A 20,957-nucleotide genomic window follows, 5' to 3' on the forward strand; every position below is an offset into this window, starting at 1 on the left:
CCTACCCTCTTGCCCACAGCGCACAGAAGCGCGCCGAGCGAAAGTTGTAAGCCGTTAGGTGGTAGGTACCTACCTAGGTACCTAGGTATGAGGTAACCTGCTTCCCAAATGTCTATAAAACACCCCGGTTGTGCCTAGGTTACCGGATGCGTCGCCGTTGCTGCTCTTGTGCAGTATGTACCACGTAGCAATTCCCTACGTCTCGGGGACGTCGAGTGCTACCTTAGGTAGCTACGTACATAGCAACCTGCCCGGTGGGCAAGGTTGTATAGACCCGAACCCGAGACGCAACGCAACGCCTCAAATACCCAGTGAATGTCCCCGGGTAACCTTCGTTTGGCTCAGACTGCCGTGGCTTGAACGTCGATCTCCAAACTACCTAAGGCACTCGGCTCTACCTTTTCCTCTTCCCTTAGCCGTGGGCAATTCCGCATTGTTTGCTCCTCGCGTCTCTGGGTTGAGTGCCTAGATACTTATGTGTGCGGGCAAAGTGTTCCCCGATACATCATCGCGTGGGTGCTTTAGCTGTAGGTACGCTGGGTATCTTGGTATCTCGTGACAGGTAACAACGGAGAACGTCGCGATACCAGGTACCTTACAAAGATGCCGGTGGGGACCTTAGCGGACCCGCCCAGGTTGGCGGCGGCATTTTGGTGTCCTGCCTCTACGTATCATAGGTCCTTGTTTCCGACTTAGCATTGCCGTTGCAGGTATTACCTATTACTACTATCATCGTCACCCGTGTATGCGATCTAACCTAGTCGGGTACCATAACTGTTTTTTTTTTTCGTCTCCTTTCTGCGCCCCGGTAGTAGTAGACGTATACCCACGTACCTAGGTACCCACCCAGGCACCTAAGACAGGGACGTTACGATTACCTGTTACCTCCGTAGGCTGTACCTGCCTACCTCCCAGGTAGCTATGTATATCTGATATGGGCATCCTTCAGCAATCTCAAAAAGAAACAACCTCCGTCCGACCACCTCGACTCGGTTCCCTTTTCTCCCCCTTCACCTTCTTCCGTCGCTTGCTCTACAGCCTCTGTCGGTGCTTACAGCCCCTGTTTACCTTCTCTCCATCGCTTCCGCTCCTTCGAGTCGATCTATGGATATTATCTGATACCCATCTCGAGACGACTAGTTCGACGCCTAGGTGTCCCCTGTGTAAGTCCCGAAACCCCGCCTACGTGAATACGTAGCTATTTAGACGGGTCCAACTGGCCTTGCTGGTTGCCACGGCACGGTCTCGAGAGCAGCTCAACAAGCTTGCGATGTGCTCTTTTTTTCCTTTCTTTACCTTTGTCGAGTGGATCAACCCCAGCCCATCGGAACACCCCACGCATGGCCAGATCTTCTGCTAATTTTATACCCTCTTGTCGTAGACCTACCTAGTCCGCCCTCCCCCTTCTTCTCTACTTGATCCCTCCTTACTCCCTCCCTGCGCCTACTGCGGACAGGATCGCGGGTGCTCAGCTGAGGCTCCCCCCGCCCGCACATCTACGCCCTTGCTTCTCATCCGCCAGCAAGCACATACGGGTGTCGATATCGGTTCTCCCCGCCGACCGATATTCCCGTCGACGACTGTGCGCTCCGCACAATTGCGTATCGGCAGCCGCTGTACTTGGATGACCCCGTCAAGTCTTGGTTCCGATTCTTCTATCCGACTCCCTCGACCTCCCTCGCCGAATTAATATATCCATTCTCCGATTCCCCCCTCCACCATGTCACAAACAAACGGCACCGGCGCCGTCAACGCCAACCGGACAGTTCCCGTCATCAATGGCAAAGCCACCTATGCCGAGAAGCACAAGGTAGCCGACCACTTCATCGGCGGCAACCGGTTAGAAAATGCCGCCCCGTCAAAAGTCAGGGATTTCGTCGCCACGCACGATGGCCACACTGTGATCACAAATGTAAGTGGCCGGCAATGTTGGGCGTGGGGGGGGAGAGTGCTAATACCCCGCTTCTAGGTTCTAATCGCCAACAATGGTATTGCTGCTGTCAAAGAGATTAGGTCGGTACGGAAGTGGGCCTACGAGACGTTCGGTGACGAAAGGGCAATTCAGTTTACGGTGATGGCTACGCCGGAAGACTTGGCAGCCAACGCCGACTACATCAGAATGGCAGACCACTACGTCGAGGTTCCGGGTGGTACAAATAATCACAATTATGCTAACGTCGAGTTGATTGTGGATATTGCCGAGCGGATGAACGTTCATGCTGTATGGGCGGGATGGTGAGTCTCTTGCCCCCTTCTGGCGCCTCTCAGACGCCCTACCCTGGGATCCTGACAATATTTCTTAGGGGACACGCCTCGGAGAACCCCAAGCTCCCGGAATCTCTGGCAGCATCGCCCAAAAAGATCGTGTTCATCGGCCCCCCCGGGTCCGCCATGCGTTCCCTCGGTGACAAGATTTCCTCTACCATCGTCGCGCAACATGCCCGGGTACCATGTATTCCGTGGTCGGGAACGGGCATCGATCAAGTGGAGGTGGACGACAATGGCCTTGTCACCGTCGCCGAGGACGTGTACATGAAGGGCTGCGTCGGCTCCTGGGAGGAAGGACTGGAAAAGGCCCGAGAAATCGGATTCCCCGTCATGATCAAGGCGTCCGAGGGCGGCGGCGGCAAGGGCATCCGAAAGGCCTTGTCCGAAGAGGGGTTCGAGCAGCTTTACAAGGCTGCTGCGAATGAGATTCCCGGCTCGCCAATTTTCATCATGAAGCTGGCGGGCAACGCACGCCATTTAGAAGTGCAGCTCCTTGCCGACCAGTATGGTAATAACATTTCGCTTTTTGGCCGAGATTGTTCAGTGCAGCGTAGGCACCAGAAGATCATCGAAGAAGCCCCTGTCACGATCGCCAAGCCGTCGACATTTAAGGGCATGGAAGACGCCGCCGTGAGGCTCGGCCGCTTGGTAGGCTACGTTTCCGCCGGCACAGTGGAATATCTGTACTCTCACGACGACGACGAGTTCTATTTCCTGGAGTTGAATCCTCGCTTGCAGGTCGAGCATCCGACCACCGAGATGGTGAGCGGTGTTAATCTCCCTGTGGCCCAGCTTCAAGTTGCCATGGGTATTCCCCTGCACCGGATCAGCGACATCCGCTTGCTCTACGGACTCGACCCTAAGTCGTCCACAGAGATTGATTTCGAGTTCAAGGATCCCCAAAGTGACAAGACGCAGCGCCGGCCGCATCCGCGTGGTCACTGCACGGCTTGCCGAATAACCTCCGAGGACCCTGGCGAGGGCTTCAAGCCTTCCAATGGTGTCATGCACGACCTCAACTTCCGAAGCAGCGCCAACGTATGGGGTTACTTTTCCGTCAGTACCGCTTCCAGTATTCACAGCTTCTCCGACAGCCAATTTGGCCATATCTTCGCCTATGGTGAGAGCCGTGCTGCATCTCGCAAGAACATGGTGGTTGCGCTGAAGGAACTCTCTATCCGTGGCGACTTCAGAACCACCGTCGAGTATCTCATCAAGCTGCTGGAGACTGAGGCCTTCGAGGAGAATACCATTACGACCGGCTGGCTCGATGAGCTAATTTCTAATAAGCTGACCGCCGAACGCCCGGACCCTATGCTCGCCGTCGTGTGCGGAGCCACAACCAAGGCGCACATTGCCAGCGAGGCTTGCATAGCTGAGTACCGCTCTGGGCTGGAGAGGGGTCAGGTGCCTTCCAAGGATATCCTCAAGACCGTGTTCCCGGTCGACTTCATTTACGAAGGGCACCGATACAAGTTTACCGCGACCCGCGCGGCCGTTGACAGTTACCACCTCTTCATCAACGGGTCCAAATGTTCGGTCGGTGTACGTGCGCTTAGCGACGGCGGCCTTCTCATCCTCCTCGATGGACGAAGCCATAGCTTGTATTGGAAGGAAGAAGTCGGTGCCACTCGCATCTCGGTGGACAGCAAGACTTGCCTGCTCGAGCAAGAAAACGACCCAACTCAACTTCGATCGCCCAGTCCTGGAAAGCTCGTCAAGTACACTGTGGAGAATGGCGAACACGTGAGGGCCGGTCAGACCTTTGCCGAGGTGGAGGTCATGAAGATGTTCATGCCCCTAGTGGCCCAGGAGGATGGTACGGTGCAACTCATCAAGCAGCCGGGCATCACGATTGAAGCCGGCGATATCCTCGGCATTCTTGCCCTCGACGACCCTAGCCGTGTCAAGCAAGCGCAGCCATTCCTCGGACAGCTTCCTGAGTTTGGACCTCCGCAGGTTGTCGGAAACAAACCGGCGCAGAGGTTCGACTTGACCTATAACACGCTGAGGAACATCCTGTTGGGCTACGACAACTCTGTCATCATGCAGCAGACGGTGAAGGAGATGATTGAGGTTTTGAGGGATTCCGAATTGCCCTATAGCGAATGGGCGTCCCGCCACTCCGCTCTACACTCAAGGATGCCGCAAAAGCTGGACGCGCAATTCACCCAGGTCGTCGACCGAGCCAAAGCTCGGGCCGTCGAGTTTCCGGCGAAGGCACTGTCTAGGACTCTTTCGAAATTCTTGGACGATAATACCCCGCCTGGTGAAGCTGAGAGTCTACGGGATACTATCGCGCCTCTTATAGAAGTTCTAGACAACTATGCCGACGGCCAAAAATCGCGGGAGCTTAATGCCATCGCCAGCTTGCTCGATGCCTATGCCGACGTCGAAGCCCGCTTCTCGGGTCGGCGCAGCCAGGACGAGGAGGTAATCCTCAAGCTCCGCGAGGAGAACAAGGAGGATTACATGAAGGTTATCCAGATTGTCCTGTCTCACAGCCGTGTTGGTTCCAAAAACCACCTGATTCTGGCTCTTCTCGAGGAGTACCGCCCAAATAAGCCGAACGTCGGCAACGTTGGGAAGTTCCTCCGACCTGTTCTGCGGAAACTTACCGAACTAGAATCCCGCCAGACAGCTAAGGTCTCTTTAAAGGCTCGAGAAATATTAATCCAATGTGCACTCCCGTCCCTGGAAGAGCGGACGGCGCAGATGGAGCACATTCTGCGTTCCTCTGTTATCGAAAATAAGTATGGGGAGACTGGCTGGGAACATAGAGAGCCCAACTTCGATGTTATTAAAGAGGTTGTCGACTCCAAGTATACCGTGTTTGACGTACTGTCGTCGTTCTTTGCTCACGACGACCCTTGGGTGTCGGCTGCCGCTCTTGAGGTTTACGTCCGCCGGGCCTACCGCGCTTATAACTTCAAGAAGTTGGAATACCACAACGACGAATTGGACACGGCGCCGGCGTTCCTATCCTGGGACTTCTCTTTCCGAAAGATCGGGCAAACCGAATTTTCCGTCCCCGTCCAGTCGGCCAACCCCTCCGTCCCTGGCACTCCCACCACAGAAGGCTTTCACCGGATAAGTTCCGTTAGTGATATGTCTTATCTGAACAGACGGACTGAGGAGGAGCCCACCCGCAAGGGCGTCGTCGTTCCCTGCAAATATCTGGATGAGGCCGACGAAGTGTTCCAGAAGGCTCTGGAGGTACTACCGACCAAAAGGCAGCGATTCCCTGGGCTTATTCCCGACCTCAGCGGCAAGCGCAAATCGTTTCCCGTGCGGGCGGAAGAGGAAGAACTCACTAATGTCATCAATGTTGCGGTCCGTGACGCCGAGTCTTATGATGACAAAGACATCCTCGAACGCATCAACAACTTGCTGAGCTCGTTCAAGCAAGAACTTATCGCACGCCGCGTTCGCCGCGTGACCTTCATTTGTGGCCACAACGATGGCGCGTACCCGGGTTATTATACTTTCCGCGCGCCCGAGTATTACGAGGATAGGAGTATTCGTCATGCTGAGCCGGCGCTGGCCTTCCAGCTGGAGCTCGCGCGTCTCGCCAAGTTCAAGATCTCCCCGGTCTTCACGGAGAACAAGAACATCCACGTTTATGAGGGCATTGGCAAAGGCGTCGACGCCGACAGGCGATATTTCACCCGTGCCGTGATACGGCCTGGTCGTCTTCGAGACGATATCCCGACAGCTGAATACCTCGCCTCAGAGGCTGATCGGGTGATCAACGACATCTTCGACGCCCTCGAGATCATCGGTAACAACCACTCCGATTTGAACCATATGTTCCTCAACTTCACGCCGGTCTTTCAGCTGCAGCCCCAGGAAGTTGAGCAGTCTCTCCAAGGCTTCTTGGACAGGTTCGGCCCTCGTGCCTGGCGCCTTCGTGTCTCCCAAGTCGAAATTCGCATCATCTGCACAGACTCAGCCACCGGAATGCCTTACCCGCTGCGTGTCATTATCACCAACACATCTGGGTATATCATCCAAGTCGAACTCTATGTCGAGAGGAAGTCGGAGAAAGGAGAAATGGTCTTCTATTCCATTGGCGGCACCACCAAGATCGGGTCGATGCACTTACTGCCTGTCTGCACGCCGTACCCGACGAAGAACTGGCTCCAGCCCAAGCGCTACAAGGCGCACCTGATGGGAACCCAGTACGTGTACGATTTCCCAGAGCTCTTCCGACAAGCTGTCGAGAACACCTGGGCGAAGACCGCCAAGGAAATACCGTCCTTAGCCGACAAGAAGCCTGCGCAGGGCGAATGCATCGATTACAGCGAGCTAGTTCTCGACGACCACGACAAGCTGATAGAGGTTTCCCGTGAACCTGGTACCAACGCATGCGGTATGGTCGGATGGGTTATCAATGCCCGCACACCTGAATATCCCAAGGGGCGAAAGTTCGTCGTCGTCGCCAACGATATTACTTACAAGATCGGGTCGTTCGGCCCCAAGGAAGATCACTTCTTTAACAAGTGCACGGAATTGGCTCGTAGTTTAGGTATTCCTCGCATCTACCTCTCGGCTAACTCGGGTGCACGACTGGGCCTGGCGGAAGAGTTGATTCCCCATTTCAAAGTTGCTTGGAATGATCCGTCGCGGCAGGAAGGTGGCTTCAGGTATCTCTACCTAGATGACGCCGCAAAAAAGCGATTTGAGGACGGCGCTAGGCGCGACGTCATCACGGAGACGGTCACTGAAAACGGGGAGACGCGTCACAAGATCGTCGCCATCGTGGGTGCTGAAGATGGCCTGGGTGTCGAATGTCTAAGGGGGTCCGGTCTTATTGCCGGCGCCACGAGCCGCGCATACAACGATATATTCACCGTCACCCTCATCACTTGCAGATCCATCGGTAAGTATATCCCCTCGGGAGGCGGGCCGGGTGTTCGCTCGCGTTACTGACTTTGTTGCGATTAGGTATTGGCGCCTACCTTGTCCGCCTGGGCCAGCGTGCCGTTCAGATCGAAGGCCAACCCATCATCCTGACTGGCGCTCAAGCCCTCAACAATCTACTTGGCCGCGAAGTTTATACGTCTAACTTGCAGCTCGGCGGCACCCAGATCATGTACCGAAATGGCGTGTCCCACTTGACCGCCAACGATGATTTCGCCGGCGTTTCCAAGATTGTGGAATGGCTATCCTTCGTGCCCGCTCAGCGCGGTCTCCCGGTGCCAATCACACCTAGTCTAGATGTCTGGGACCGCGAGGTCATCTACACCCCGCCGAACAAGCAGCCGTACGATGTCAGATGGCTTATCGGTGGCAAGGAAGACGAAGACGGATTCCAATCTGGCCTCTTCGACAAGGACTCTTTTGTCGAGAGTCTCGGCGGCTGGGCCCGAACGGTTGTGGTGGGCCGCGCTCGTCTCGGTGGTATCCCGATGGGTGTTATTGCTGTGGAGACTAGAACCGTGGAGAACGTCACTCCGGCTGACCCTGCCAACCCCGACTCCATCGAGCAAGTTACCAACGAAGCTGGCGGTGTCTGGTATCCTAACTCCGCGTATAAGACCGCGCAAGCCATTAACGACTTCAACTATGGCGAACAGCTTCCTCTCATGATCCTCGCTAACTGGAGAGGCTTCTCCGGCGGCCAGCGCGACATGTACAACGAGGTCTTGAAATATGGCTCTTACATCGTCGACGCTCTCGTCAAGTATGAGCAACCTATATTTGTGTACATTCCGCCCTTCGGCGAGCTACGCGGCGGTTCTTGGGTCGTCGTCGACCCTACGATCAACCCCGTGGCTATGGAAATGTACGCCGATGCCGAAGCCCGCGCTGGTGTTCTAGAGCCGGAGGGTATCATCGGGATCAAATATAAGAAGGAGAAGCAGCTGGAGACGATGGCCCGCCTCGACCCGACTTACGCCTCACTCAAGAAGCAGGCGACCGACAACAATCTCTCTAAGGAGGAGCTCGAAGAAGTTAAAGAGAGGATGGTGGATCGCGAGAAGGCGCTGCTTCCCATATACGCACAGATCAGTCTACAATTCGCTGACCTGCACGACCGCGCTGGTCGCATGAAGGCCAAGGGCACTATTCGCGAGGTGCTCGAGTGGAAGAACGCACGCCGGTTCTTCTACTGGCGTGTGCGTAGACGTCTCAATGAGGAGCATATCCTCAAGCGCATGGCGGCTGCGGCGACCTCAGCGAAGGCCACTGACTTGAACAGCGCCGCGGCTACCGAAACCCGCCAGCACCACCTCCGCCTGCTAACTGCCTGGTCTGGTATCGCCGACTTTGGGCAAAACGATCGGGATGTGGCGAACTGGTACGAGGAGAACACCGAGACAATACAGGCCAAGGTGGATCAGATCAAAGCAGAGACCGTCTCTCGCGAGGTGGGCGACCTCCTGAGGGCAGACAAGACTGCCGCCCTCAAGGGCCTTAAAGACCTCTTGCACATGATGCCTGTCGACGAGCGGGATGAGGTCTTGAAGTACCTGAAGTGAAGGACGGCGCCGTTTCCCAGGCAAGATACTCTACAACAAGATGAGAGATGACGGAGGTTCGGTAGAAAGGGCTCTAGACGACCTAATTTCCGATTTTTCCTTCTTGTTTCGGGGGTCAAGGGGTGGTGGATTTAGCCTGTATTCCTGAAAAAAAAAAACACTGGGGGGATTACGTGGGTTTGGCGTTCGTCGACGACGCTTTGCCACGGCGCGATTTTTCCCTCGTAATGGGTGTTGCTATCTGTTCGATGCCATTTATCTCTATACGTATGCCAACATCGACTTGTACAGGCGCATGGGGTGGGCGTTTATATTCTGTTCTTGTGATATTATACAACATATGCAGCTATATTTGTTGGTGAGAATGGAATTGAACTCTTTCGTTTTCACCAATCTCGCTTTCCAAGACCTAGCGTGGCTCACGATGGTTCCCCGGAGCGGTCGCTTAGAACCGTTGGGTCCTTTTGCCAACGTAACAAAGAACTGCATACACGTTGCGCCTCATATGAGCAGGATCTGTCTAGACCCAAGTCTTCCTTGCTATTTGCTATATTCTCTCACGCATGTGCAATATGTAGTATATCGACGTCTCGGCCTACCTCCGCTGCGCAGCTGCTCACCCGACTGGTATCAACCGTCGGCGACACGGCGGAATTCGAATCCTCGAAATTCCTAACTGTAAAAGGAGCTTTACCTAACCTTAGGTAGTAGGAGTGACGGTGATGCTCGGCCAGCGTGTTCCTCCGCAAAGGGCCCGATGGCAAAAGGCTGGTTCGGCCGACCGCCAGAGCATGGGATAAGGAACATCGATAGCATTGAGCTAGCTAGTGAATAAGTCCGTGGTTGCATCTGGTCCTTGGTACCGTGCATTATTACATCTCCCACACGCCTCCCCGTCTTCCTATTATCCAATGGCTTAGCCCCCCCGCTTCATCACATGTATTTTCGCAGTCTCTCACACACACACTCTCTCTCTTTCTCAGACACACACACACTCTCTCTCTTTCTCAGACACACACACACACTCTCTCTCACTCTCTCTTTCTCAGACACACATGTATACACATACTCGCTGGCGCCTAGTAGATGCCGGGGACGATCTTGTACTTGACGATCTTCTTGTACTTCTCCCAGTCCTCGCCGTACTTCTTGGAGCACTTGTCGTCGTCGCGGCCGTCGCGGTGGACGAGCAGGACGGCGAAGTAGACGATGTAGAAGTAGGTGAAGAGCATGCCCCAGTACTTGGCGGGGCCCTGGACGACCTCGCGGCCGTCGAGCCTGGCGACGGCGCCCTCGGCGCCGCTGCTGCCGCCGGCCGCCAGGATGGTGTAGCCGGCGAAGCCGGTCGGCAGCGAGTACGGCCAGGCCTGCAGCCAGTCGCCCAGGTAGTTGATGTGCCGCGCGACGCCCCACCAGCCCGACGTCATCAGGCGCGAGCCCGTCTTGGTCTCGATGTAGCTGATGTGGGCGACGCGCGGGTCGTCGGGGTTGGTGCGGAAGATGTTCTTCTGCAGGTTGCTGAGGCGGAAGACGGCGAAGCCGGCGACGAGGACGACGGAGACGCCGGCGATGCCGAGCCAGCCGAGGGCGACGGGGTGCGAGGCCAGGTAGCGGGTCTGCTGGCTGTAGATGAAGGGGACCCAGGCGAGATCGCCGAAGGAGAGCATGAAGCCGAAGCCGTCGTTGGTGATGTCGATGGTGGTGAGGATGGCGGGCTCGAGGATGAGGCAGTCGATGACGTAGACGGCCTGCACGACCGCGATGAAGACGATGCTGTCGCTCACGAAGCCGAACGTGCGGTACTGCTTGGCGACGAAGGCGCAGTTGAAGAGGATCCAGCCGAGCAGGCCGGGGCGCACCTCCATCCACTCCTTGATGTCGATCTCGCCGATGATGGGGATCGTGACGCGGGGGTTCAACTCGCGTCCCATGTAGAAGTCGTAGATGAGATTGCCGGAGCAGCCGCCGGCGGCGAGCAGGCGGTGCTCGGGGTTGCCGGGCTTCACGGAAAAGCTGCGGACGTAGACGAAGGCGGCGACGGCATAGGCGATGAGAATGTCGGCGGTGAGGATCTGCAGGTAGTTATCGGCGATGAAGGTCCAGAGGGGGAACTCGGCGCCCTGGGCGATGGTGCCGGCGATGCATATGACGAGCGTGAACAAGGCCGAGGCGAGTGCTGTTATCACCCCCCCCCGTGCGCGTTAGCTACCCGCATGCGCTGCGACGGCGGACGTGTCACACATCGGCGCGAACAACCCACCATTGAACCTGTACTTGAGCCTGCCCCCGGTCGACAGCACGGTGCCCTCGACCTCGGTGGCGGGCAGGATGCGGTAGAGCAGGGCGCTGAGGAAGAAATACGCGACGGTGTAACCGGTAGCCTCCCAGCTGGCGAGGCCCCAGATGCCGTCCTCGGGCCAGCCCACGTCGGCCTTGAGGCGCTCGAGGGTGAGGGTCTTGGGGCTCAGCAGCGACGGGGCGGGGCAGCCGGAGACATCGTTGCAGCCGAAGGCGAAGACGTAGCAGAGGATGGGGAGGCCGAAGGTGATGGCGGAGGTGCCGAGCCTAGGGGGGGGGGGCGCGTCGCGGTTAGCAAGGGATGATGGGATGGCCCCCCTTCCCGACTCGCGCTGCGCAAGCGAGGACAGGACGGGGGGACGCTGCAATCAAGAGGACGAAAACAGCAAACTTACGGGCCGCCGAACTCGTAGCCGTGGGCGAACCCGGACGACGGCTGCTTCGCCGGCTTGGACTTGGGCGCCATGCTGGACGGCGGTTGTGGTAGTGCGGAACGGCCGTGTGCGAGCTGGGCGAGGGCGAGCTGGGCGAGGAGAGGGTGATTGACCAGGGAACTTGATTGCCGAAGCTCTCGTGGGTGGTGCGTAGTTGTGTCGTCTGTCTAGTATGTGCCTTTCCCCTCCCTCCTTTTTATAAGCTGTGAGGCAGCGCGCGGCCAACCCTCGAAACGATTGGGTATGGCCTCATTCGAAGAAACACGGTTGGGTCCAGCCGGTATTCTTAGCTTCCGGGTGAGACGATTTTCGAGCTGTTCCCTTATGGGCAGGCATTAAATCTCGTTCCGTCTTCTTGTCTTCTTCGGAGGGCTCTGGGATGGGGTACGAGGGGAGGGCCGACGTTTATCCGATGACTACCTACCTATATATACCTAGGTACCTAGATATACGCTAACAGGTAGGTACGTACCGGCGGACATCCTTTAGCGGAGAAACGGCGCCTTTAGGTACATACCTGTAACCTGCTAATGTACCTATCACGCCCTAATGTGCCTGCGTAGCGCACTTGTACTTTATGTAGAGGTGGATAGGCACTTGTACCTATGTATAAATCCATCAGGTGAGAGCATATCGGGCCTCAACATTCCATTTAATATGGCATTCCAAGTACGAGTATCCAGAAATTGACGTAAACAGGTATCTGGGGTTGCTCAGTACACGTACATTCCTTAGAGCTTAGTGGGTTAGATAATAGAGGACAGGTTCGATTCCTGACAGCGCTACTTGGTAGTCTCTATTGTTTAGTCTATCTCTTAGGTACCTAATCTGTACCTGCCCGGTTGGGAGGTACCTCTATAGGTACCTAACACATTGTAGGTGCCTGGATGTACGTGTTATGCACAGCACAATCCCGCCCACCCATCATCCACTTCTCCTCCACCACCACAGAGCATTACTACTAACGCTGCACTTACATATAGTACAGACATACTGTACGCAAAGCCACCTGCTAAATTTAGCCAAGCAAATCCGAACAAAAGACAGCAAGTCGACAACGGGAAAGTCGGCAGCTTGGCTTCTTACCCGTTACGCGTTTTCGAGCAGCTGAGCGACGACGCGAAGAGAGCCGCCATCGTCCCTCTCGAAAAGACAAACAGATACAGACAGACACGCCCGGTGAGGAATATAGTTGGAGTGTTTTGGCCCTCATCCTGCAGTGTATTCCTATCCGCCGCCGACGGTCCCCTCCCCCCTGAGTCGTCCGGAGGCTCTCTCTGCCTCCCTCTTGCGAGTCCATGCTCCAGGCCGTCCCGAGTTCCCCGTAGCGCGACGGGCGCATTTCCCGACGACAACCCTTACCAGAAATTACGACGCCGAAAACGATATAACACGATCCAAAGTCCCCGACACACTGCCTGTGCCGCCCTCTCGGTGAACGATGCGTTTCGCTTCTGAGCCGTGGCCCGTGGCTTCAGCGCTGCTCGCCCTCCTCTCTCTCCCCTCCATCTCGCTTGCCGCCGACGCCGACAAGACCACCACCACCTTGCCCTGTACCGCCACGTCCGTCTCCGGCGCTTTCTTCGACCTCCGACCTGACATAGCCCTCAAGCTGAATCCCGACGGTTCCAAACCCGCCCACAGCAACGGCGCACCCCTAGCAGATTACCACGCCAGGGGCTACGACTATGGGTCGAATTTCACCCTCAACATCTGTGGCGCCGTGGTGGAGCCGGTCGAGGATGTGATCGGCGTCGACGAGGGCAAATGGCGGAACGTCAGCGCGTACTACGTCTCTAAGGGCGACGTATACAGCCTGGGTTCGCAGTCTACTAACCTCGTCTCCCGAGGCAAGGAGCTAGTGCTGCAATACACGGGGGGCTCGCCTTGCGACAAGGGGAGGAAGAGGAGTCCGGGCACGTCGAGCAGGAGTATCGTCCACGACGGCGCAGCCCATAAGGGGTCTGACTACGAGCGCAAAGATGACGTGCCGACTCCCACGAACACCAGCGCCGCGAAGCCGTCCAAGGAGACGGAAGAGCCGAAGCGACGGAAGTCGACCACCATCTTCTTCAGCTGCGACCGAGACCCGGGCGCCGGCGCCGCCGTCGCGTCCTTCATCGCTACCGACCCCGAAGAATGCGCCTACGTCTTCAAAGTCAGGTCGCAGCACGCCTGCGCTGGTGTTGAGCCGCACACGCCCGGCAGCGTGGGGCCCGGGTCCATCTTCGCCATCATCTTCGCCATCGCCGTCCTCGTCTATCTACTCGGCGGCATCTTCTACCAGCGGACGGTAGCCCACGCGAGGGGGTGGAAGCAGCTCCCCAACTACTCGCTTTGGGCTAACCTATGGAGTCATATCTGTGTAAGTGTGGCTTTCTTTTTTTTACTGCCTCTTGCGAAATTTCGGAGACGAGCGACGTGACACGAAGGGGCTAACCGCCATAACAGGATTTCTTCGTGCTGGTCACCTCGTCTTGCGCTCGGTTTCTCCCGAGCCGGAGAGGGTATCAGTACATCGCGGGCTCGTCGGGTGGAAGGGGCCGAAGTACCCGAGAGGACGAGAACCGACTTATCGACCAGTACGACGAAGAATGGGAGGATTAAAAAAAGGCATTGGCTTGTCTTGTCTTCTTTTGTCCCGCCGGTTGCTTGAGTTGGTTTACCTTGTATGAATGCGGCCATGTTTACTTGTATGAATTCTTACGCGCGCGGGGCTATCGTGAGGGTTCTCGCGACAAAGCGCATCTCGGCGACATATACGATATATCGATTTTCTGCTGTATGCACGGTGGAACCAGGTTCAAAATGACTCGGACACCGAGGGACCGAGAGGATCCTATGTAGAATTAGGTAGAGAGCGAGGTATATAGAGAGAATAAAAAAAGGAACGAGCGTGCGCATTCGTCATTGAATGGGACAGGGGACGACGAGTGGGTTAATCGAGGATTTTCTAGACGCAGCAGGGCGGCACGGGTGGATGTCTCGGGAAGCTGGGAATATTAGCACGTTTCAAGGTCGCTCACCAAGTTCGGTTCGGGGCCCGTCGTTCGATCGAGAGAGGCCTGGCCAAAAAAAGAATAGTGCCCCATGTATAGTGGCCAGGGGCGAGAAGCCTTCGGAGAGCTCGCGATACCCGCCGGCCCAGCTCACCAACCGTACCACCTACTTGTAAGAGGCTAGACTGTGCACCGCGGGCGTTGGCTTCTGGCTCGCCAGCCCGAGACGCCGCGTGTTTGAACCTCCCAGAAAAGAATGCTACTCTCGATCGAGGAACGCGGCCAACGGGGGAGCGGGGGGGGAGAGGAAAGGGGGGAGGGGGGAACCCTGCGACTGGCCAGATAGATAGATGGACGATGGCTCGCCGCTGCAATAAACGATCCCGACGCAGATTGGATCGTGACGATGCGCCGCCGTAGCCCGTAAGGTGGGCAGAGGGATCCTCGAGCTGACCTGGAGGCTTGAGCCTCAAAAAGCTCATTGCTTCCTGTTTCTCATTTGATCTTACTTTGTTTCTCTTCTTCTCCTTCTGCCATCTTGTTTTCATCATTCTTTTTTGCTTGCTCATTCGTTCCGTCCCTCCTCGGCAGGGCCTCTTCTATTCTCACCTTCTCGTACTGGTTGCGTGCGCCTTTACACATCCCGTCGAGGCCTACTGGTTTTCGGCCTCCGCTCGTTTTCGACACGCTATACTGTTCTTTTTTTCTCTTCGTCTCCTCCGCCTTGTAAGCGCTTAGCAATGTACTTTAAGAACGTAATCCCACTCCTGGCCGCGGCACCGGCTGTGCTCGCGAAGGTCCAGTTTCTGGTGCGTTTTACGCGACAACGACGGCCATGTCCCTCGTAGCAGACAGTAGGACTAGATATACTAACATGATGCTTGAAGGGAGTCGCCATAGCAGGAGGCGACTTCGGGTGCGAAATCGACGTAAGAACTATTCGCTTCCGATATATAATACTCAGTATTCAAGGAGTTAACGGGATTGAATAAGGGATCGTGTCCGATCGGCTCTAGTCAACTTCCGCTAAACAATGACGGGATCGCACAAATAAAGCACTTTGTCGAGGACGACGGCATCAACTTGCTAAGATTACGTACGCTCGCCGCCTTCTCCTCCCCTGGCTATATATCCCCATCGCGAGCGGTGGTCACGAAGGTACCGTTGGCTAATGAACGGACGCAGCGATATCATGGCAGTTTCTCGTCAATAACAAACTAGGGGGTAGCCTCGACGGCGCCAACCTGGCCAAGTACGATCAACTAGTCCGGGCCTGTCTCGATACCGGCGCGCACTGCATGATCGATATCCATAATTTCGCCCGCTGGGACGGCGGGATCATCGGCCAGGGCGGGCCCAGCGACGACCAGTTCGTCAGCCTCTGGCAGCAGTTGGCAACGAAGTACGCCGGCGAGGACAAGGTCATCTTCGAGCTGATGAACGAGCCGCACGACCTCGACGTCGGCTTGTGGGCCCAGACCTGCCAGAAGGCCGTGACGGCGATCCGGGAGGCGGGCGCGACGAAGCAAACGATCCTACTACCCGGCACCAACTTCGACAGCGCGGCGACGCTGCCCGGGACAGGCGGCGGCGAGGCCCTGCTAGCCGTCACGAACCCCGACGGCACGACGGACAACCTGCTCCTCGACATCCACAAGTACCTCGACGAGGACAACTCGGGGACCCACGCCAAGTGCACGACGGACAACGCGGACGCCTTCACGAAGCTCGCGCAGTTTCTACGAGAAAGGGGGAGGAAGGGTCTCGTCAGCGAGACCGGGGCCTCGCAGGATAGTTCTGTAAGTAGTGATCACCATCCTCACTTTTTCTTGTTTTTCTTCTTTATCTGCCTATCACTCCATCCATCTCTCTCTCTATATATGTAGCAGACGAGAGGCAACATCTAACCACGCACCCATCTTAGTGCCTCGCTGCGTTCTGCGCCCAAAACGCCCTGATCAACAAGAACTCGGACGTGTTCGTAGGCCTGGTCGGCTGGGGCGCCGGCGGTTTCGACACCTCGTACGTCCTCAGCCTGACGCCCTCGAAGCAGAACGGGCGCCTCGTCGACAACAAGCTCATGTCCCAGTGCCTCATTGGGCAGTGGGTCGACTCCAACTCGCCAACAGCCGCGAACACGACGACGAAGAGCTCACAGTCATCGCCGACGCTGTCTCAGTCTTCCATTTTCTCACCCTCCACCGTCTCCGCCTCTACCACCGCTTCCGCCTCCGCTACCGCTGCATCCACCGCCGCCTTCTCCCCCGTCTCCTTCTCGACGTCGACAAAGAAGCCGTCGACGACCGACTTGCCGGCGGCATCGGCCGGCGGCGCTGACGAGCAGAGGACGGGCACGGAGGAGTGGACGATCACGCTGGACAAGACGAGCATCCTGCCGACGGCGGCGGTGCCGTCGACACTGACGATGCTGCTGGTGGCGACGGGCACGCCGACGGTGCAGCCGGCCAGCATCGCGCTCGTGGAGGCGTCCAGCTCGTCGTCAGCCGCGCCGTCCGCCAGCGTGTCGCAGGCCGCGCCCCCGGCATCCACGTCGGCGCCCGCCACGGCCGGCGCCCCCTCGTCGTCGTCCCCGGCTGCGCTGAGCCTGCTCCTGGGCTGCGCTGCCGCGCTGTCATCGCTCTTCCTGTAAGCGGGCTGCATCAATCGGGAACCACGATACCTACCGACCTGCCTACAGGGCGGCCCCGCGGTGGGGCGGATAGGTGTGCTGGAGAGGGGTATCTATGCCGTTTGGCGGGTCGACCGACGACACGAACAACACAAGGACAGATGGGGGATACTGAAACCCGGCCCCTGCGTGGGAATACGAGATCGGATATCTAATGTACGGAGGGTTTTTTTTTTCGGGTTTTTTTTCCCGCACTCTGATACAGGACGTGCGCGCGCGCGCAAAGACTGAAATACCGGGGGAGACCTATGGGATGCGGAAGGGTCGGCCTTGTAACAATAGTGATCGTAGCGAACATGACGGCGATGAAATTCTTCGGTAAATATTACTTACAATTCAACAGCGATGTATATACTCAGGCAGATAATGTCAATGCAGATACCTATATCTACGGATGCGACGGCTCGGTTGACAAGCGACGCAGCTCTATAGTGGGGAGGGGAGGTGATTGGTGTCGGCATTCTCTCGGTTGCTATTATTTTATTCAGCTCTACTCTACCCGGGCTCTTTTTTTTTTGTTGGGTCTCGTATTCTAGACACTGTTGAGACGAGGAATAGCAGTGCAGCGGGAAAGAATACGGGGTACGAGACAACATCATCGACACGGAAAACCGAGGCGAGCTTCGAAAGCCGAATGGAATGGGATCACCACTACCGCATCGAGAAGAGGGATGGATGGCACATCCTTGGCCGACCATACTGGCTGACTCCTGTCACCTCGAGTCGCTGTAACACCGGAGGGATCCCATCCTGCCTCCCACCGACGCCCTACACAGACTATGTCAGTGACCAAGAGGGGGGAATATACGAGCGGCAAAGCTCTGCCTCCCTGTCGCCCTCTCGTACCTATCTCATAAGCTGGGTGATGAATGATTCCTGGTGCAGTTGGCTGACGACGATGGCCGCTCCGCGCCGTTACGCTCCACGTCTCGTACCCAGAGCCCACGATGGACAGATACCTAGGGAATATTTACCCGTCTCCCTGCTCTGCTGCTTGCTAGCCGTGCCCTTACTAGCGGAGATGGAGCAGCTTCTGCTCCATTGGCTTACGCGAGCGAGCGGTTGCTGTGCGCACAGTGTCCTCCTACTGTAAGCCAGCACTGTCCCCTCCTCAATTGCGTTGCTTTCGCGCCATCAGCATTCCATGACCCGGACGCATCGCCACCGTCTGGCCAAGGAATCTCGCCCAGCACTTACACCCAACTGCCTGGACCGACACACGAGTGCCGGCTTCCGCATTAGACCGTAGGTACACTGCGAAGGGCATAGCAGAGAGCAGAGAGGAGCAAGAACATACGTACGGCAAGCAAAGGCGACACAGAGAGAGCAAGAGACAAAAGAATGGCCGCACTGTCGGACTCGATCCAGGCCATACGAGACGGCGCCAAGGAGGACCGCTTCACCTACCTCACCATCCTGCAGTACCATGTCACATCCCCCGAAGTCCTGCCGACGCTCAACGAGGTCCTCCAGGATGCCGAGCTCACGCAGGAGATCGGCTGGGACCTCGTGCAGATGCTCCTCGACGTAGAGGGCTCCGAGGCCTGCCTCGAGACCGTCGCCCGCCTGGGCAACCCTCGCGAGGTCGTCATAAAGGTCATGGAGGCCCTCGCCGGGCTCACCGTCGCCTGGCAGGACGAGGACGACGTCGACGGCGAAGAGCCCGGTGCGGCTCCCGGTTCCAAGATCCCGGCCAAGTTCATCACGCTGCTCGGCATGCTGGCCATCCTGCACGGGCGCATCAAGACCAAGTACCCCTCGCGGTTTCTGGGGCCGTCGCTGGCCAAGGTCGTCGAGGCCTACCAGCCGACGCCCGAGATGACCGCGTCCGTCATCAACCTGGTCTACTCGCTCTCGGGCCGGAAGCGCCCGCCCCTGCCCACGCGCACGTCCAGCATCAACGTGCTCAACCCCGACCAGAACGGCGACACGTCCAAGAACGCGCCCGATCCCGAAGCCGAGCAGGAGGACCCGAAGGAGGAGGCGATGCAGCGCAGGCTGCTGCAGGCCTTCGGCACCTGCATATTGCAACGCTACGTGAATGCGCAGGGCATGCTGTGGTCCCCGCGGCTGCTCGAGATCTATCGGCCGGGGCGGAACGTTCCCGGCAGGAAGACGATGACCGAGGCGTTCCGCGAAGACGAGGTGCTGCAGAGGCGGGATTCCGTAGTCGGACAATTAGTTGTAAGCGCGCCCCCCCCTCCCCTCCCCCGGCTCGCTTTCTCCTGCTGCCCGTTCCCATCGATGCTGACATCGACGAGGCCTTGCTGCGTGATCTAGGGTTAGATGAATGCTCGGGCCGGTTCGTTAGGGACATCTACGAAGTACCGGAAAACACTGACCCGTTGGCGACCTTTGACGACTTCTCCTCCGTCGACGACATCCGCCTGTCACCGGGCGGGGCCGTGTGCCTGGTCGCGTACTGGATCTTCTCGCGGGACGTGTTCGGCGCCGACAGCCCGGCGCCCGAGATACACGTCTTCCCCGAGCACGCAGCGATGCTGGGGCGGTTCCTGGGCCGGAACGCGCAGGCGGAGATCGCGGCGAGCCCGGGGATCGCCGACGCGCTGCTGGCGATCGGTCTGGGGCTCGAGCACCGCGGGCGGGTGCGACTGGCGACCGGCGCGGCGGCGACCCCGGCGGACGCAAACCTCATGGCCTACCACCACAACCTCACGCTTATCTCAGTCTTCCACCCGGATCTCAAGGTGCGGAGCGCGGCGACGACGCTCGCCGGGTCGCTGCTGCACGCCGAGCCCGACGACAACGTGCGTCTCGACATCCTCGAGGACCTGCTCGAGAACTGCATGTTCGGCTCGCTCAAGGCCTGCGCCGTCACCTGGCTCCAGGAGGAGCTCGTCGCCGCGCGCGCCGCCCCCCCGCGCCGCCAGGGCCGGCTGTTTGCCTCGCCCGAAGTCATCGAGCGCCTGCAGTACGTCCTATTCCCGGACATGCTGTCGCTAAACGAGGCGGGCGCCAAGGCGGCCGGAGCAGAGGTGGTGGTGAGAGAGGAGGCAGAGGCCGGGGCGCCAGTAGGCAAGGGAGACAAAGGGGAGAAGACAGGCGAGGACGAAGAGGGTGCGCTGGCGGACTTCTGGGCCCAGAATCACCATTTCCTGCTGCAGGTGGCCAACTTCGCGTACCTCCTGTTCGCGGGCTTCCGGGAGCTCGTGCCGGACGGCATGGGCGCGGCGGTAGGGCAGCGGTTCGTCGAGCCGCTGGTGGCGGCGGCGGAGCGGCTCCGGCGGGCGCAAGGGGGGCAGGGGCCCGGCCCCGAGGACGAGATGCAGCTCGCGATCCTAGTGGATCGGCTGCGCGGCCTGGGTTTGCAGTGACGGCGGCGGCACGCCGTGGAGAGAGGCAAGGGAGGAGGGAGGAAGACATTGCGACGAGGACGGATTGCATGGGTATACCTAGATATATATGTGCATGTGTGCGTCTGGGCATCATGGCCACGGCCACGGCAACCGGTAGCTGGCCACCTGGGAGCACGCGACGACGAACTGAACTGAGGATTGAACGGCTCGGGTCGGGTCAAAGGACGTGGAATTAATACGGATAGCACTTCGTACGAGTCCGTGCTACTGACTTCCCGTGCTTTACACCGGCGTCATATCAAGAACAGAATGCTTCTCGACGTGGCTCTTTTCCCGGACTGTATACCACACCTAGTCAAGACTACCACGCGGCCTTCAAGTATGCAACCTCTGGCTAGTGAGGATGCCGTGCCTACGATGAATCCGGATGTCGAGCTCGGTGCCTGCAATGTTACGCTGTCGCGCGG

The 20,957-nt window shown here is 57.8% G+C and overlaps 5 protein-coding genes across 5 annotated transcripts; 4 read left to right on the forward strand and 1 right to left on the reverse strand.

Annotated features, from left to right (window-relative positions):
- Window positions 1-1,720: 1,720 nt before the first annotated feature.
- GGS23DRAFT_604938 (acetyl-CoA carboxylase) lies at window positions 1,721-8,753 on the forward strand (the record flags this gene model as incomplete). The annotated part of the gene is made up of 4 exons (XM_051519686.1): window positions 1,721-1,912; window positions 1,970-2,235; window positions 2,304-7,150; window positions 7,216-8,753. The coding sequence occupies 4 exons, from the start codon at window positions 1,721-1,723 to the stop codon at window positions 8,751-8,753; spliced, it is 6,843 nt and encodes a 2,280-aa protein (XP_051372041.1).
- Window positions 8,754-9,659: 906 nt separating this feature from the next.
- Window positions 9,660-11,809, reverse strand: GGS23DRAFT_566460 (ERG4/ERG24 ergosterol biosynthesis protein). The gene is made up of 4 exons (XM_051516272.1): window positions 11,447-11,809; window positions 11,014-11,318; window positions 9,750-10,929; window positions 9,660-9,721 (listed from the first exon to the last, which is right to left on the reverse strand). The coding sequence occupies exons 1-3, from the start codon at window positions 11,515-11,517 to the stop codon at window positions 9,833-9,835; spliced, it is 1,473 nt and encodes a 490-aa protein (XP_051372042.1). The 5' UTR covers window positions 11,518-11,809; the 3' UTR covers window positions 9,660-9,721; window positions 9,750-9,832.
- A 405-nt stretch (window positions 11,810-12,214) lies between these two features.
- On the forward strand, window positions 12,215-14,440 carry GGS23DRAFT_566461 (mannose 6-phosphate receptor domain-containing protein). The gene is made up of 3 exons (XM_051516273.1): window positions 12,215-12,374; window positions 12,469-13,850; window positions 13,937-14,440. The coding sequence occupies exons 2-3, from the start codon at window positions 12,927-12,929 to the stop codon at window positions 14,090-14,092; spliced, it is 1,080 nt and encodes a 359-aa protein (XP_051372043.1). The 5' UTR covers window positions 12,215-12,374; window positions 12,469-12,926; the 3' UTR covers window positions 14,093-14,440.
- Window positions 14,441-14,815: 375 nt separating this feature from the next.
- GGS23DRAFT_566462 (glycoside hydrolase family 5 protein) lies at window positions 14,816-17,569 on the forward strand. Its single transcript, XM_051516274.1, has 5 exons — window positions 14,816-15,293; window positions 15,372-15,413; window positions 15,478-15,580; window positions 15,670-16,283; window positions 16,409-17,569. The coding sequence occupies exons 1-5, from the start codon at window positions 15,225-15,227 to the stop codon at window positions 17,132-17,134; spliced, it is 1,554 nt and encodes a 517-aa protein (XP_051372044.1). The 5' UTR covers window positions 14,816-15,224; the 3' UTR covers window positions 17,135-17,569.
- A 676-nt stretch (window positions 17,570-18,245) lies between these two features.
- GGS23DRAFT_528382 (DUF1760-domain-containing protein) lies at window positions 18,246-20,654 on the forward strand. The gene is made up of 2 exons (XM_051514706.1): window positions 18,246-19,357; window positions 19,435-20,654. The coding sequence occupies exons 1-2, from the start codon at window positions 18,515-18,517 to the stop codon at window positions 20,506-20,508; spliced, it is 1,917 nt and encodes a 638-aa protein (XP_051372045.1). The 5' UTR covers window positions 18,246-18,514; the 3' UTR covers window positions 20,509-20,654.
- The last annotated feature ends 303 nt before the right edge of the window (window positions 20,655-20,957 follow it).

Source organism: Durotheca rogersii (genome assembly GCF_024521655.1).
Source record: "Durotheca rogersii strain YMJ 92031201 chromosome Unknown GGS23scaffold_9, whole genome shotgun sequence".
Classification (NCBI taxonomy): Eukaryota; Fungi; Ascomycota; class Sordariomycetes; order Xylariales; family Xylariaceae; genus Durotheca; species Durotheca rogersii.

Coding starts and splice junctions, on each gene's coding strand:
- GGS23DRAFT_566460 (XM_051516272.1), bottom strand. CDS start 11,517: ATGGCGCCCAAGTCCAAGCCGGCGAAGCAGCCGTCGTCCGGGTTCGCC. Junction 11,319..11,446: donor GGCTACGAGTTCGGCGGCCC/GTAAGTTTGCTG, acceptor CCCCCCCCCTAG/GCTCGGCACCTCCGCCATCA. Junction 10,930..11,013: donor GCTCAAGTACAGGTTCAATG/GTGGGTTGTTCG, acceptor GGGTGATAACAG/CACTCGCCTCGGCCTTGTTC.
- GGS23DRAFT_566461 (XM_051516273.1), top strand. CDS start 12,927: ATGCGTTTCGCTTCTGAGCCGTGGCCCGTGGCTTCAGCGCTGCTCGCC. Junction 13,851..13,936: donor ACCTATGGAGTCATATCTGT/GTAAGTGTGGCT, acceptor CCGCCATAACAG/GATTTCTTCGTGCTGGTCAC.
- GGS23DRAFT_566462 (XM_051516274.1), top strand. CDS start 15,225: ATGTACTTTAAGAACGTAATCCCACTCCTGGCCGCGGCACCGGCTGTG. Junction 15,414..15,477: donor ACTTCGGGTGCGAAATCGAC/GTAAGAACTATT, acceptor GGATTGAATAAG/GGATCGTGTCCGATCGGCTC. Junction 15,581..15,669: donor CATCAACTTGCTAAGATTAC/GTACGCTCGCCG, acceptor GAACGGACGCAG/CGATATCATGGCAGTTTCTC.
- GGS23DRAFT_528382 (XM_051514706.1), top strand. CDS start 18,515: ATGGCCGCACTGTCGGACTCGATCCAGGCCATACGAGACGGCGCCAAG. Junction 19,358..19,434: donor CCGTAGTCGGACAATTAGTT/GTAAGCGCGCCC, acceptor GACATCGACGAG/GCCTTGCTGCGTGATCTAGG.